Source organism: Heteronotia binoei, chromosome 11 (genome assembly GCF_032191835.1).
Source record: "Heteronotia binoei isolate CCM8104 ecotype False Entrance Well chromosome 11, APGP_CSIRO_Hbin_v1, whole genome shotgun sequence".
Taxonomy (NCBI): domain Eukaryota; kingdom Metazoa; phylum Chordata; class Lepidosauria; order Squamata; family Gekkonidae; genus Heteronotia; species Heteronotia binoei.
The window spans coordinates 11,461,695-11,479,055 of NC_083233.1; the positions used below are offsets into that span (position 1 = coordinate 11,461,695).

Genomic DNA, 17,361 nt, shown 5'->3' on the forward strand with positions numbered 1-17,361 from the left:
CTTGATTTCTATCCCATCCTCGCCTGTAAGCAGGCTCGGGATGGTTCTCAACCAGTCTTCCCTCTAAGCTGAGTTAGCTGATACTTTTTTGCCTCCAGCTCATACATTTTTGGGCGTTTTCGCACTGACCTTAATCGGCAGCGACGTCCCTCTTCACCGCACAGGACCTGCGCGGATTTCACACCAATTGCTGCGGAGCACCCGGAAGAGCCGCAAAGTCCCACGGCTTTTGTGTCGCAAATGTAAACCGCCAAAACCCAGTTTACATTTGCGACGCAAAAGCGAAAACGCCCTTTGTCTCAGCTTAGGGAAAATAGCCCCCGGAGCAAGCTAATTTACGCCGTAACTCATAACTTGAATGCCAGCAGCTCGCAAAGTAGAATTTTTGCTCACAAGACTCCGCAGCTTCGAGGGCACAGTGGCCACAACAGAAATACAAACAATAAAACCGCATCATAAAACCATAAACAGTTGAATCCAATTTTAAAACAGACACAGGTCAGTAATGATCCATCGTGCTGCTTGCACTGAAATGAGAAACAAAGTGGCTACACAGTACAATAGATCCAAAGCAAAACTGTTGTGTATAAGAAAAATAATAAAGAACTTATGAACGAATAATGAATACAGTGTCCAAATTATTTATAAAGATACCTCATACAAATATAAGGAAGTTCCTATAAATTCCACATTAAATTTCAGAGAGGTTCCAAGGAAAATGCAAAGTCCATTCAAAATGCAAAGAGTCCATTCAAAAAGGCTTCCCCAGGAATGTTCAAACACAATCAGTTCATTAAACTGTGGTTGATCCAGTCTCCCAAAATGAAGGCTCCAAAAGGTTCTCACTCTCCTTTACGTCTCTGCCGGCTTTGCATGCCATGTTTCGCAGGTAAGCTTCATCCAAAAGCCATCCTGTAATCACATATAATTGACGTCAAACTAAGACAGTTTCCAAAAGGCACAAGCTTGCATTGAAGGCAGGTGGGCAGAGAGGTAAATCATTGTCCAGTTGCTACTGATGGGTTGCCCTCTATGCCATTGAGCAAGTTTGCCAGTTTTGGACATGTTCATTTCTCAGCAGTGTCACATGTCTTTCCCCACTGCAGTGGTGCTCTTTGCATCCGTGCCACACAGTAGATCCATCAGGCCATCTGATTCAAAGGTGAGAACTCGATGGATGTCCCACAGCAGAGGTAGACACTGTGTGAAGAACAACTGGTGCCCTCTGGTTTCTCTTCCTAGGTGGAGGACAACAGAGAATGCCGAATGCATGCGATGCACATACAAGAGAAGGTGGCGACCTCCACCTACATCGACATGCGCACGGTGTTTTTGAAGGTGCTTCTCAAGCGAGGCCGATACGTCCTGATCCCGACCACATTCAACCCCGGTGTGGAAACAGAGTTCATGCTGAGGATGTTCACAGATGTGCCGTCAAAACTCAGGTATTTCCAGGTGGCGTGGCGCCATCTCCTGCTTCCCTTGTGGTCCTCCAGTGCAAACCGCCCATATGTTTGATGGAATGGGCACACGTAGCTTATGCGAAGCGAACGAGAGATTCGCAGAACGGTGCACGAGACATTTCAGCGGAAGAGTCATGAGGGCTTATGGAGAGTGATGTGCCAAATTCATGAGAGGGTCGTTTGAAGAAGGTATTGGGATATTCAGTTAATATAGCAGAGTTTTGCCCAGTCATATATATGCAGTAAATATATCTCTCAAGGAGTATATTGCAAAAAATAAAAGCTGGTTTAGGGTGATTCCGCACTCACATTGGTCCGGGGCGGGCTTCCGTTTTGGGGCAGAGCAAGCTGACGATTTTGCACCAGTTGCTCCGCACCGGCATTTTGCGCGGGGCAAACCCACGATTTGCCCTGCCTCAATGTAAACCTGAAAAAATAGGTTTACACTGCGGTGGGGCAAATCACGGGTTTGTCCCACACAAAATGCCGGCGCAGAGCAACTGGTGCAAAATCACGAGCTTGCTCTGCCCCAAAACGGAAGCCCGCCCCAGACCAACGGAAGCCCGCCCCGGACCAACACCCTTAGTGTAGTGGTTAAGATAGCGGATTCTAATCTGGACAACTGGGTTTGATTCCTTACTACTCCACATGCAGCTGCTGCCATGACCTTTGGTTAGTCACAAGTTCTCTCAGAGCTGTTCTCTCAAGAGCAGTTCTCTCAGAGCTCTCTCAGCTCCACCTACTTCACAGGGTGTCTGTTGTGGAAGGGGAAGGGAAAAGAGATTGTAAACCACTCTGAGTGAAGGCCGGGGTATAAATCCAATCTCTTCTTCTTCTTTTCTCTTCTTACACTTATTCAAGTAGAACCAGTTCACTTTCCGATTGCAGCCAAAAGATGAGAAAGAAGCCTAGCAGAAAGAGTCCTTTCCCTGTCACAAATGGCCAGCTTGTCTGGCATCACATGTATGGGAGTATGAGGGCACTGTCTCTAGTGGAGAGACCTGCGGAGACTTGTGTCTCCATGGAAGGGCATGTAGGAGAGTGAGAGGACAAAGCGAGTGAGAGAGGAGGAGTCAGAAGGCAGCTCCCAGAGTTAGACCAAGAAAGGCATCCCATTCAAGGAGATAACACCTACAGACACTTAGTGTGATATAGCGCCCCCCACCCCCCGTTCAGGCATGCTAAGTCATTCCCTCCAGCAGGAGGAGGGGACACAAAATCCTCCTGCTTTCCACTGATTGTTGCATTCTTTTTGTGGCTGTTCATAGTCCTTCTTTCCCTGTTCCACAGCTATGGGGGAAGAGTCCGTCTTTTGGGCCAGCATTTCCTCCCGTTGGGGTGCTTCTGTGGACACTCATCTCATGGAAAGGAAAGCTTAGACCCAGAATGAAACTGTGTGGGTCTTAAAGGTGCCCCTGGACTCAAACGTTGGTTCTATCGCTTGTTGTACGCCTTTCGCCAACAGGCTTCTTCAGAGGATTCTGTTAAGTTTTTCAGTGTTCCTTCAACAAGAGTGCATGATCGCTAGCCAATGCAGCGCTGTCCCTTGAGCGCATGGCGCCCCAGGCAGGCTCCCTACCCACCACCCCTCCCGCCGCCGCTGCCTCCCTGCCACCTTCCACTCTCCCTTCGCAGCACCGCACTCCGTTGTGCCCCCCCCCAATCGATCAGAGGAGCACACCGTGATAAGGCGCACCCCTACCAGCTTCAAGGCAGCCGGCAACTGAGCGTTCTTTGAAGAGAGCGCTGGAGGAGACTTCTCCCTCCTCTTTTCCGGAACCGGAAGTGAGGGGGGAGCGAAGCCTCCTGCAGCCCTCTCTTCAAAGAACGCTCACATGCTGGCCACCTCAAAGCCGGTAGAGACCAGCCTTGTTGCTGCGTGCTCCTCTGATCGCGGGGAGTGGGGGGGGCAAAGCACGACATGGCGGAAGGGAAGGGAGGGGCTGATGGTGGCAGCGGCAGTGGGGGAGAGAGGCAAACTTAGGCATTTGTCTTCGGCATCGGGAGGGGAGGCAATTCGGCACCCCCTTCCTGACCCCCTAGGCAACCACCTAGTTTGCCCAGTGGTCGAGCTGGCCCTGAACCAACGTATAGAATTGTTTTATTCTTGATGTGACCTTCCCTGAGCCCATTTCAGGAAGGGCGGGAGAGAAATGTGAAATAAGAAATAAATATAATAACACACACACACACCCTTCTACTTGCACTGTTGGCCTTGGCCTATTTTGGATCTCTCCGTGCCTCCACAACATCCCTCAGCTTAGCCCGGCAGCGGTTCTTCAAAGTCTGATCTGCTCCTGGCTTTGCGAGGTTTCCTTTGCCAAACAGTAACTCGTGGGTGGCTGCTGAGAAAGGAGCAGCGTGACAACAGGAGATGTCCAAAGCAGCCTGCTCCCTTCACACAGCAGGGCTGCCAAGTCTAAGCATGTGCCAGCCAGTTTCTGGGATAGGAGAGTATTTCTCCCGTGGCTGGCCCAGGCTAGATAGATTGTATTGTGTCTCAGAAGCTAAGCAGGCTTTGCCCTGGTGAGTCATTGGCTGGGAGACCACCGAGGACATCCAGGGTTGGCCAAACCACCTCTGAATATCTCTTGCCTTGAAAACCCTTTGGGGTCACCGTGTCAGCTGTGACTTGAAGGCACTTTTCACTACCATCAACCTCCATTAGTAGCCAGCTGAGTAACTCTCAAAGCAGCCGGGGAGGGGGGGGGGCGTGCCTTCCCTTCGGGGCCATAAGTCAGGAGGCAGCTTCAGCACAAAGTGTCTTTTTCTCCCCAATTCTGCTGTCTAATTTTAATAGATTCAAGAGGCTCCTGGAAGTCAGGGAATGCTTCTGACGCTGCTTCTCTGTAATTAATTTAAAAAGCCGATTGCATCGTAGCTGTTGAAGAGCAAGAACCTAGGAGCACCTTTTGTTGTTGTTCAGTCGCACAGTCGAGTCCGAATCTTTGCGACCCAATGGACAAAGTCACGCCAGGCCCTCCTGTCCTCTGAAGTCTGCTCAAATTCATGTTAGTCACATCAGTAATGCTGTCCAGCCATCTCATCTTTTGCCGCCCCCTTCTTCTTTTGCCTTCTGTCTTTCCCAGCATCAGGGTCTTCTCCAGGGTGTGCTCCCTTCTCATTTGGGGGCCAAAGTATTTGAGCTTCAGCTTCAGCATCTGACCTTCCAGGGAACAGTCTGGGTTGATTTCCCTTAGGACTGACTGATTGGATCTTCTTGCTATCCAAGGGACTCTCAAGAGTCTTCTCCAGGGAGGGCTCCCTTCTCATTTGAGGGCTAAAGTATTTGAGCTTCAGCATCTGACCTTCCAGGGAACAACCTGGGTTGATTTCCCTTAGGACTGACTGACTTGACCTTCTTGCAGTCCAAGGGATTCTCAAGAGTCTTCTCCAGCACCAGCACCTTAAAAGACTAACAAAATTTGTGGCAGGGTATGAACTTTTATGAGAAACTGCTCACTTCTTCAGTCAGAACTAGAGTGTATCTCTCCAAGATAGTGGAGCAAGATAAGGACAGATGGACTCACAAGCAATGACTCACAAAAGCTCCTCCCCTGCCACAAATTTTGTTAGTCTCTAAGTCTTTATGGGGAGGGACAGTGGCTCAGTGGTAGAGCATCTGCTTGGTAAGCAGAAGGTCCCAGGTTCAATCCCTGGCATCTCCAAAAAAAGGGTCCAGGCAAATAGGTGTGAAAAACCTCAGGTTGAGACCCTGGAGAGCCGCTGCCAGTCTGAGAAGACAATACTGACTTTGATGGACCAAGGGTCTGATTCAGTATAAGGCAGCTTCATATGTTCATATGAACAATGGATCTCCCAAAACCTTTAGGGAAGGGACGGTGGCTCAGTGGTAGAGCATCTGCTTGGGAAGCAGAAGGTCCCAGGTTCAATCCCCGGCATCTCCAACTCAAAAGGGTCCAGGCAAATAGGTGTGAAAAACCTCAGCTTGAGACCCTGGAGAGCCGCTGCCAGTCTGAGAAGACAATACTGACTTTGATGGACCAAGGGTCTGATTCAGTATAAGGCAGCTTCATATGTTCATATGAACAATGGATCTCCCAAAACCTTTAGGGAAGGGACGGTGGCTCAGTGGTAGAGCATCTGCTTGGGAAGCAGAAGGTCCCAGGTTCAATCCCCGGCATCTCCAACTCAAAAGGGTCCAGGCAAATAGGTGTGAAAAACCTCAGCTTGAGACCCTGGAGAGCCGCTGCCAATCTGAGAAGACAATACTGACTTTGATGGACCAAGGGTCTGATTCAGTATAAGGCAGCTTCATATGTTCATATGAACAATGGATCTCCCAAAACCTTTAGGGAAGGGACGGTGGCTCAGTGGTAGAGCATCTGCTTGGGAAGCAGAAGGTCCCAGGTTCAATCCCCGGCATCTCCAACTCAAAAGGGTCCAGGCAAATAGGTGTGAAAAACCTCAGCTTGAGACCCTGGAGAGCCGCTGCCAGTCTGAGAAGACAATACTGACTTTGATGGACCAAGGGTCTGATTCAGTATAAGGCAGCTTCATATGTTCATATGAACAATGGATCTCCCAAAACCTTTAGGGAAGGGACGGTGGCTCAGTGGTAGAGCATCTGCTTGGGAAGCAGAAGGTCCCAGGTTCAATCCCCGGCATCTCCAACTCAAAAGGGTCCAGGCAAATAGGTGTGAAAAGCCTCAGCTCCAGACCCTGGAGAGCCGCTGCCAGTCTGAGAAGACAATACTGACTTTGATGGACCAAGGGTCTGATTCAGTATAAGGCAGCTTCATATGTTCATATGTTCAAGTCGCTGCTGGACTCTGGCTCTTCTACAGCTGCTACAGACATAGTAACACGGCTACCCATCTTGATCTCATATAGCTGTTGAAAGTGATAAATATCAGGAAGGAATCTGGTGTCTGTACTTAAATCCTTCCTGCTCACCTGATGGGTTCCATCTTGACGTTTCAGGGAGCTGAAGCAGAATAAACCCAAGCCGGAGTGCCTGGATATGCTGCGCGGCTTCCCTAAGAGGGTGTCTCAGATAAAAATCCACGCGGCGGAAGGCCTCGAGAGTCAAGACCGACATGGGGGTGAGTGCAAAGAGCGCGGACCCACCGTTGGCCTGGTTTTCTTCCGAGACGGAAAATTATGCGAGTGACTTGATTAAAATTCCGTTCCCCTAAACTGTGAAAAGGCTCTACCGAAAGGTTGGATGGGCATCACTTCGGCTGGGTTCTCCTTCCATAGTGGTGTCGCAGCAAGTGTTCCATCCCATACCTTTTCAGTTGTCTACTGTGAATATACAAGCGGTGCACATTTTGGTATGTGTTTTGTACACATTTGATATACTATGCAATCCCTGCTTCCACACTACTGCCACAACAATAATACGTATCAAAAATATGCAACCCATGAGTACTCCTAAATATATATTTTTTAAAATTGAGTAAACAACAATAAGAAAATTGAGGAGAAGGAATGTGTCTAAAGCTCTAAAAGGTAAAGGTAGTCCCCTGTGCAAGCTCCAGTCGTTTCCGACTCTGGGATGATGTCGCATCCTGATGTTTTCACATCAGACTTTTTAATGAGGTGGCTTGCCATTGCCTTCCCCAGTCATCTACACTCCCCCCCTTGCAAGCTGGGTACTCATTTTACTGACCTCAGAAGGTGGGAAGGCTGAGTCAACCTTGAGCTGTCTACCTGAACCCAGCTTCCGCCAGGATCGAACTCAGGTCATGAGCAGAGAGCTCAAACTGCAGTATTGCAGCTTTACCGCTCTGCACCACGGAGCTCCTGTCTAAAGCTGTAACATATAGAGGGTTCCGATCAGCACTGGGCGAATCCCCTTTTGGGAAGGAATTTGGGGAAATCCCTACAGTGCCATGAAGTCAGAAAAGCTAAGAAAGCAAACTGACTGATGTGAGGAATCTGTTCCTGCTCTCTCAGGTAGCAAATGACGGACAAGCTGAAACAAAATGGTGAGAATTTTTAAAATACAGAAAATATTGCAGTTTCATTTCAGTATGGCTGCTATTTTCAAATCTGGGGCCCACATAGGGTTGCCAATCCCCAGGTGGGGGCAGGAGATCCCCCAGTTTGGAGGCCCTCCCCCCGCTTCAGGGTCGTCAGAAAGCGGGGGGAGGGGAGGGAAATGTCTGCTGGGAACTCTGTTGTTCCCTATGAAGATTTATTCCCATAGAAAATCATGGAGAATTGATCCAAGGGTATCTGGGGCTCTGGGGGGGCCTGTTATTTGGGGTAGAGGCACCCAATTTTCAGTATAGCATCTAGTGCCTCTCCCCAAAATACCCCCCCCCCAAGTTTCAAAAAGATTGGACCAGGGGGTCCAATTCTATGAGCCCCAAAAGAAGGTGCCCCTATCCTTCATTATTTCCTATGGACGGAAGGAATTGAAAAGGTGTGCCATCCCTTTAAATGTGAGGGCCAGAACTCCCTTTGGAGTTCAATGATGCTTGTCACAGCCTTGATCTTGGCTCCACCCCTAATGTCTCCTGGCTCCACCCCCAAAGTCTCCTGGCTCCACACCCAAAGTCCCCAGATATTTCTTGAATTGGACTTGCCAACCCTAGGCCCACAAGAACAGTGGTCAGTGACACTGTGGAGCAGCACGCAGGATTATGGCAGCCATTAGGTTTGGCAGCCTCCAGGTGGGGTCTGGAGTTCTCCCAGAATTCCAGCTGATCTTCAGACAACTCCCCTGGAGAAAAATGGCTACTTTGGCAGGTGGACTCGATGGCATTTCATCCTGTCTGAAGTCCCTCCCCTCCCCAAGCCCCTCCCTCTCCAGGTTCCAACCCCAAATCCCCAGGAATTTCCTAATCTGGAGTAGGCAGCCCCATAGGCTCTATGCCGTCGTAGTCTACCCACTGGGAGGTGGGGGGGAAGAGTGTGCACCTGTACTAAACGTCCGCAATACAATTTTGCATGCTCAGTTTGCATGCTCAATTTGCAACTCTGCGAAGTGGCTTCTAGCCCTCGGGGATTGAAGCAGGGGAATGTTGGCACCTCTCTGGCCCAGATCATCAGCTCTCCCTGAATTCACCGTTGTCAATGAGGCGGGGGTTAGAAGGGAGGATTGCCTAGAGTAGATATATTGTCACCTTGATTGTCTGTGTGATTCCACTCCTGATAAAGGATTCTGGCCCAGTCTGTTGGAAAATCAAGCAGCGCCCTCTGCTGGCTACTCTGTAGCAGTTGCGCAACATCTTTGGTTCTCAAACTGGTTTGGGTTGCTTTTTGCCACTTGTCTTAACAGAGAGTTGTCTCTTCTACTTTTGCCTTCTGCGACCGCAGCAGGAGATGGAGACTGAATAGCTTCTGGTTGGAAACAAAATTTGCAAGAGCCTGTGAAAGCCTGCACAGTGCTAGCCATGTTTCAGTGTGACAATTAACAGCTGTGCTTTAAGCTACATTTCCTCCCAGCTTTTTGTGTTTCATATGAATTTACTGTCCTGTCCTCTGGCAAAAGGAGCTCTGACTCTCTAAAAGACCCTGAAAATCTTTTGGGTCTCTAAGGTGCTACTGCACTTGAATCTAGCTCAGGGGTAGCTAAACTATGGCTTGGGAGCCGCATGTGGCTCTTTCAGACATATTATGTGGCTCTTGAAGCCCCACCCACCCACCCCATTGGCCAGCGTGGAGAAGGCATTTCTCTCTTTAAATCACTTCTCCAAGCCATGCCAACTGGCAACTCAGAGAATGCATTTAAAGACTGCAGATTTATACCCCGCCTTTCTCTCTGAATCAGAGGCTCAGAGCAGCTCACAATCTCCTATGTCTTCTCCCCCCACAACAAACACCCTGTGAGGTAGGTGGGGCTGAGAGAGCTCTTACAGCAGCTGCCCTTTCAAGAACAACTCCTATGAGAGCTATGGCTGACCCAAGGCCATTCCAGCAGCTGCAAGTGGAGGAGTGGGGAATCAAACCCGGTTCTCTCAGATAAGAATCCACACACTGAACCACTACACCAGACTGGTTGTTTGTGTAATGCCAAAGGGTACTTTGGTGCCAGACACGAGATAAGATTGTACCATATAGTGAAAGTGGTTTGTAGCATTACTGTTTTACTGGCTTTATTGTATTCATGATTTGTGCCCCGGCCTGGAGGGCTCAGGCCAGCCCGATCTGATCAGATCTCTAAGGTTGAGCAAGGTCAGCCTTACTTAGTATTTGAATGGGAGACCTCCAGGGAAGCCCAAAGTGGCTGTGCAAAGGCAGGAAAAGGCAAACCCGCTCTGTTATCTCTGGTTTTGAAAAACCTATGGGTCACTATAAGTTGGCTGAGACTAGACAGCCCTTTCCACACACACACACACACACACACACACCTGGCTTTGTCAGGCGATGGAGACTCAAGGCCGTGTTCATTGATAAAATGGACACTTTATTGGAAACTCATTGCAAGATACAGAAGTTGAGACTAATGCCAGAGACTAGGGGTCCCTGGGTCTTATGGAATTCGACATCAAAGTATTATCTAAACAAAGTGATTCTCATAGCAAAAGAAACTGAAGGTGCAAACTTTCACGTGAGAGCTCCCCCTTATCTCTTTGCCTAAGGGAGGATGCTGCCCGGACATGGGATCTATTAACGGCCACATTCTTTTACTCCTTTCACACCCTGCACAAGGTTAACACTTCAAACAGTCCCTCTTTGATATGCATGCTAGCTGCAACACATCAAAGGCTTTTGGGGTTAGTATGAAGAGTCCATTCGGTTAGTATTACATGGCTTTTATTATAGGAAAGTTACAGAGCCTGACAGGCTTGTGCACTGTAATAAAGATGGATTGAAGACTGAACAGTGCCGCAGTCTGCATGTGGCTCGTGAGCTGAACAGAGCAGAGTTCCAGTTCTCCATTTGTCTCCAGTTCTCCACTGGCTTCTCTATTGATCCGCTGGAGGATGCTCTGAAGGGAAATAAGGCGGTCCTTTTTTGGTTGAATCTCTTATGGGGGGGGACTAAGAAGAAGAGGGACTGTCGATAGCTGCTGAACAAGATTGGCAAGCCGGCTTTTTCGTTATCAGAACCACTCCGATGTATTTAAGCTGCTGAAGAAGATCCTGGCTTAAACTGAGTTCGGAGAATCTCACCCCTCTGCATTTGCAGCTCGTGCATTTTCTAATCTGTCTGTCGGGTGGCTTGAAGAAATGCACAAAAGGAGATTGGCTACGCCGCCAGTCTTCTTCCGAAAATAGCAAAGAGTATATTTAACTCTGCAACGGTTTGGATTCCATGTTTGAATTAGGGTAGCGTTTCTTTTTGGGACTCCAAGGTATTACCGTTCATTCATCAGTGTGTAAGCCAACGTGACATGTTGATTGCTGTCTTTCTCAAACAGGTGTTTAAGCCCCTTAGTACCCAGACTCTGGCTTTGCAAAATACATCCCAAGGATGTAGAGCATGCTGCATTAAGACGTGAGGCCTAGAGGAGCACAAGCAAGCATATGGTCTGTTTGCCCTGCCCAGGCTAGCCTGACCTCATCAGATCTTTGAATCCAAGTCGGGCCAGCCCTGGTCAGTACTTGGAAGAGAAACCTCTGAGGAATCCCAGGGGCACAACACAGAGGCAGGCAACGGCAAACAGCCTCTGCGTGTCTCTTATCTTGAACACCCACTGAGGGGTCACCAGAAGTTCCCTGTGACTTGATCCCGCCCCCCCCCCCCAAATTTATCTGCCTAAATTGCTCTCATATAGACTTGCCAGGTTGCCTGCCATGGCAGGCCGTTTCCCCCTAACCCTCCCTCATTGACCAATCCCCCACCTTCACTCAATGCAGCAGCAGGAGGAGGAGAAACGCTTGGGGGAAGACAGCATCGGATGATAGGCTTCCCAATCCCCAGGTCCCAGCGGGGGATCCCCCCGGTTTTACAGGCTTCCCCCCTCCCCCAGCCAGCTGGCCGGCAGGGGAAGCCCCGCCCCCACAGCCATTATGCACCTCCAGGAACGATTCCCACAGGGAATGATGGGGAATTGATCCGTGGGTATCGGGGGCTCTGGGGGTGCTGTTTTTTGAGGTAGAGGCGCCAAAATTGCATTATAGCATCTAGTGCCTCTCCCCAAAATACCTCCCATGTTTCAAAAGGATTGGACCAGGGGGTCCAATTCTATGAGCCCCCAAAGAAGGTGCCCCTATCCTTCATTATTTTCTATGGAAGGAAGGCATTTTAAAAGGTGTGCTGTCCCTTTAAATGTGATGGCCAGAACTTCCTTGGAGTTCAATTATGCTTGTCACAACCTTGCTCCTGGCTCTGCCCCAATGTCTCCTGGCTCCACCCCCGAAGTCTCCAGGCTCCACCCCCAAAGTCCCCAGATATTTCTTGAATTGGACTTGGCAACCCTATCGGATGACGTTGTTTCCCCCAGTTTCTGCCCCCCTTATACGTATTTGAAAAGTACGTGATAGTGAATGGGCCACAAGCCCCCTTTGTTCATCTGGGTTGCTGGCCCTAGCTGTGTTTTCTCCACAGCAGCCAGTGCTGATTTTTCCTTTGAGATTCCAGAATAGATTATAATTGCTGTCAACCCTGGTGGTCCTTGGCAGAGAGGGAATGACAGGGCGGTGGTGGACGAGGTTTCCAGACTGAATGTTTCCGGCCATTTTTCTTGCTGAGGCTGACATTCCGCCTCCTGAGAATCAGATGAGGCATTCGACTCCTATGCCTTCCTGCATCTAGTCCAAGAACTGCATGGACCTGAAGGGGCAGATACAATAGGGAGGGTACCAGAACAAGAACTTCAGGCAACATTTTCTCAACCCACGTATTTATTTTTACAGACTCCCTCCCTTGTCTCTTAAAAACACATGGAATGTTTTTCTTCGGACGCTCCTTGACGAAGTTGGGAGGACCCGACTGCTTATTTCACAGCCCTTCTTGCAGGGGCAACACGGCATCACAACAAAGGCTCACAGCTGCCCAGCAATTGGCAGTTGCATGTCTGCAAAGAGATGTGGTGTACTGTGTAGATTGATAGCAAGGACGGGATGGGATGGGGGCTCAGTGGTAGAGCATCTGCTTGGTAAGCAGAAAGTCCCAGCTTGCTGGGGGGAAAGTGCAGATGACTGGGGAAGGCAATGGCAAAACACCCCATAAAAAGTCTGCTGTGAAAACGTTGTGAAAGCAACATCACCCCAGAGTCGGAAACGACTGGTGCTTGCTTGCACAGGGGACTACCTTGACCTTTACCTTTTTATGCATAATAAAGAAGTAGCCCCATGGCGCAGAATGGGAAAGCTGCAGTATTGCAGTTCAAGCTCTGCTCACAACGTGAGCTCGATCCCAGCGGAACTTGGGTTCAGGTAGCCAGCTCAAGGTCGACTCAGCGTTCCATCCTTCTCAGGTTGGTAAAATGAGGACCCAGCTTGCTGGGGGGAAAGTGTAGGGGAGGGACGGTGGCTTAGTGGTAGAGCATCTGCTTGGCAAGCAGAAGGTCTCGGGTTCAATCCCTGGCATCTTCACTACAAAAGGGTCCAGGCAAATAGGCGTGAAAAACCTCTGCTTGAGACCCTGGAGAGCCGCTGCCAGTCTGAGTAGACAATACTGACTTTGATGGACAGAGGGGGGGTCTGTTTCAGTAGAAGGCTGCTTCATATGTTCATATGTGGCTCAGTGGTTGAACATCTGCTTTACATGCAGATGGTTCCAGGTTTGATCCCAGGTATCTCCATTTGTTGCCTTTGTGGGGGGGCATCAAGTTGCAATCAACTTATGGCAGAGGGAGGGACGGTGGCTCAGTGGTAGAGCATCTGCTTGGGAAGCAGAAGGTCCCAGGTTCAATCCCTGGCATCTCCAAAAAAGGGTCCAGGCAAATAGGCGTGAAAAACCTCCGCTCGAGACCCTGGAGAGCCGCTGCCAGTCTGAGAAGACAATACTGACTTTGATGGACCAAGGGTCTGATTCAGTATAAGGCAGCTTCATATGTTCATAGGAGCAATAATGCAAACAAATATATTCATATAGTGTTCTCAAGGCAAGAGATGTTCAGAGGTGGTTTATCATTGGCTGCCTCTGCGTAGCAACCCTGGACTTCCGTCCAAGTGCTAACCAGGGCTGTCATCTGATTGATTGGTTTTTTTGTTACTCACAGCATGCAATTAATGCATTGTGTTCCATTGCTGTGTTTTTAACGTACACATTTATACAACAGGGGTCCTCAATCTTTTTTTTGCGCCTGAAAGTGTCTTTGTAATTCTGACATACTGTGGTGGGGAAATGGCTGCCATAGGAGGTGGAGTTGGCTACAAAACGGCTGCTGCATGCAGCTTACTTTCAACCACACAGCGAGGATGCTTTGTCTTGTGGTGGCAACTGTTGCCAAAACAGCATTTTAAAAAAAATTGCACAGCCAACCAGAAGCCTTTAAGGGCAAAAGCTCCACCCAGCCCCACCCACTTTCTAAAAAAAATAAGTGGCACCAGGAAAGTGTTGGTAGGTAGCATGGCACCCATGGGCATACGTTGAGGACCCCTGCTGAACAGAACGTCATGCATGGATGAAATGTCTGCAGCTTCAGTGCAGTCAAGTCTTTGTTCTCCTCTATGGCAAAGATGTAGGTTTCCTATGGTTGCCAATCCCCAGTTGGGGGCAGGAGATTCCCCAGTTTGGAGGCCCTCCCCCACTTCAGGGTCATTGCATGGCTATCCTGAAGTAGGGTTGCCATCTCCAGGTTGGGAAATACCTGCCGATTTTAAGAGTGGAGTCTGAGGAGGGTGGGATTTTGGGAGGGGAGGGACTTCAATGGGGTGTAATGCTATAGAGCTGACCTTCCAAAATGACCATTTTCTCTGACTAAGCCGATTTCTGTCTCTCAGTTGTACTACCAGGAGAGCTCCAGCTACCACCTGGAGGTTGGCAACTGCTCTGCGCTTTCTGCCTTCTCTTGATTACATGATTATGCAGCTACCACTGACATTAATGAGGCAGGGATCTTTCCAATGGCTTTCCCGTTCCAACTGTCCGAGGCGTTTTCTGCATGGGGACAAGCGTGTGTGTGGTTTCCTCACTGCGGCTGCAGCTGCAGTTATAGGGCAGTGGCAACAGAGCTTTGACACAACAGGTTTCCCCACATTTACAGGAGCCATACCCTCCTCCTGCCACCAGGGGGGCCTGTTGTTTGTTTTTTAATGGTTGAACATGTTCTTATGTCGCTGTGTTATACCTTTAAAATCGTGTTTCCTCCAGGTATTCTGAAGTCTCAGCTTTTAATTTCTTTCAAAAGCCTCTAGGCCTCTAGGCCCTTTCATTATGGAGGTATAAGGTGGAAAGCATGGCTCCACAACCCAAAGGCCTATACTTACTTTTTCTGGAATGAAAGCTTGGAATTCAGAGAACCTGATACACTTGATGTTAGGGTTGCCAAGTCCAATTCAAGAAATATTTGGCGACTTTGGGGGTGGAGCCAGGAGACTTTGGGGGTGGAGCCAGGAGACATTGGGGCGGAGCCAGGAACAAGAGTGTGACAAGCATAATTGAACTCCAAGAGAGTTCTGGCCATCACATTTAAAGGGACAGCACACCTTTTTAAATGTCTTCCTTCCATAGGAAATAATGAAGGATAAGGGGCTCATAGAATTGGATCCCCTGGTCCAATCGTTTTGAAATTTGGGGGGATTACTTTGGAGAGAGGTACTAGATACTATATTGAAAATTTGGTGCCTCTACCTCAAAAAACAGCTCCCCCAGAGCCCCCGAAACTCCAGATCAATTCCCCATTATATCCTATGAGAATCGATCTCCACATAGGGAATAATGAAGACGTTTCCCTCTCCACCCCCCCTCCACCCCCCCCCCCCCGTTTCTGGCAAATCTGATGCAGGAGACTGGCCTCTCTACTCATGAGTTGCTGCCAGCTTCTCACAGCAACACAGGCACACCAGCTGGGCACTTTATGGCATGGAATAGGAAGCTGGCAGAACTCACTCACTCCGGAGTCCTTTGGGGGGTGTGGCTGGGCTCCCCTCCCTTCACTGGCCAGCTGACTGGGGGCGGGAAGCAGCCTGAGAAAATGGAAGAGCTCTGGCTGCTGCGATCGATCGGGGCTGGGTGGGAAGGGCTGCCATTCTCCCCCCCCCCCCCGCTTTCCCTTTTTTGGCCAGCGGGGGGAGGAGGCTCCAAATTGGGGGTCTCCAGGCCTGGCGGGGGATTTGGGAAGCCTACTTGATGTTGTAATGTTATAATGATATTAAATGACTGTTTAAAAACCAAAACTGCCTCTTGGTGGAGGCGAGGGGGTGGGAAATGGCTGGCACGGGGACAGGGGCAAGGAAAAGGCTACCGTGCAAGCAGGACTGAGGGAATCCAAACTTGTCAGCCCGGAGTGCATGCATACATGAGCCAAACACCCCATGGCCAGAATCTGGATTGCCCTGACACGCATGGCCAAATTAAAGTGCTTTATCAATGTACACACTGTTCTTGGTTGTGTCAAAGAGAGGGAAGGTGAAAATGTAGTGCAAGAACTTAATGCTGTGGCAAACCATGTGTGCTCCATTTGCCACATTGGTTTTGAATTTGTCCTAGTTAAATGGGAATTAATAGAAGTGAAAGGCATAACAGAACAAAGTTAAAACAGCAGCAATCTTCCCATCTTCCCATCCCTACCTTAAATCTTGCTCTTAATTACAGTATATAGCCCAAACTGTTTCCCTTCTGTAGCATTCTGAAACCTCTTTCTGAAACTGGCTCTATTTTGACCAGTAGACTGGCTTTCCAGCTAGGGCAAAATGCAGAAAGCCCAATATCAAACTACTGGTCAGTGGGTACCAACCTTGGACTTGTATCTAGAAACATTTTTAATCCTGCCCTTCCTGCAAAGTTCTCCTGTTGCCATTTTATACGCACAACAACCCTGTGAGGTAGGTATGACAGACAGCAGCTGGCTGAAGGTCACACAGCAGGCATCATGAGCACTCACACAAACACACACATGAAGCTGCCTCATACTGAATCAGACTCTTGGTACCTAAAGGACAGTATTGACTACCCAGACTGGCAACAGCTCTCCAGGGTCTCAGGCTGAGGTCTTTCACATCATCTACTGCCAGATCCTTTAACTGGAGCTGTCGGGGATTGAACCTGGGACCTTCCACATGCCCAGCAGATGCTTTGCTACTGAGCCACAGCCCATTTCATGGCACTGCAGGGGGCTGATCTCCCGGATCTTGGTGTAATTACTACATCACCCTAGCTTTCCTGTAGGTGGCTTGTGAAGCTCTATTTGTGCAAGCTGTGGTTTGCTGTGATCGCTGAAACTGACAAACCACAGTTTGTTGGGTTTCACACTGTCCTTGTGACCACCATGCCCCTAAAATTGCCCACCGTCACATTCCCATCCTTTTATATGCGGATGATGCCGTTTTATTGTCATGTTCCCAAATTGGATTGAGGCGTCTCTTACACCAAGTCATGACCTATCTCAATAACAACGAGTTATCCCTGAATTATGGGAAAACAAAAATTTTAGTTTTCTCTAAATCTTGGAAGCAACAATTATGGTCTGTTCAGGGAAACCCTATTGAACAGGTTAAAACTACCAAATATCTGGGGATTAATTTTTCCTATAATGGGAGTTGGGCAACCCATCGCAAGTGCGCTCTATCAGTCGCAAGAACTAGTGCCCTGGCTATTGCCCGTTTCTTTTATCTGAAAGGGAACCGATATGTCCCTATGGCCCTAAGAGCTTTCAATGCAAAATCTTGCCCCCAACTCTTATACGGTGCTCCCATATGGATCAGCGCCTTCGACTACACCATTGAAAGCCTACAATCCGTTTTTTTTTTTTTGAGGAAAATATTGGGATTACCCAACTGTGTTTCTTATGCTGCAATTTGCACCTGGCCGTGGATGGGAGGGCTGTATGAGCTGTATGGGAAGGTTGTTCCCTCTGTGTTATGTATGAGAA

The 17,361-nt window shown here is 49.0% G+C and overlaps 1 protein-coding gene across 1 annotated transcript in view; it reads left to right on the top strand.

Moving 5' to 3' along the window:
* CAPN6 (calpain 6) overlaps window positions 1–17,361 on the top strand; it is a 130,049-nt gene that overhangs the window by 97,048 nt on the left and 15,640 nt on the right. The window contains exons 10-11 of the mRNA XM_060249791.1: window positions 1,243–1,445; window positions 6,408–6,529. Coding sequence (XP_060105774.1) covers window positions 1,243–1,445; window positions 6,408–6,529 — 325 coding nt within the window. The remainder of the gene's footprint in view (window positions 1–1,242; window positions 1,446–6,407; window positions 6,530–17,361) is intronic.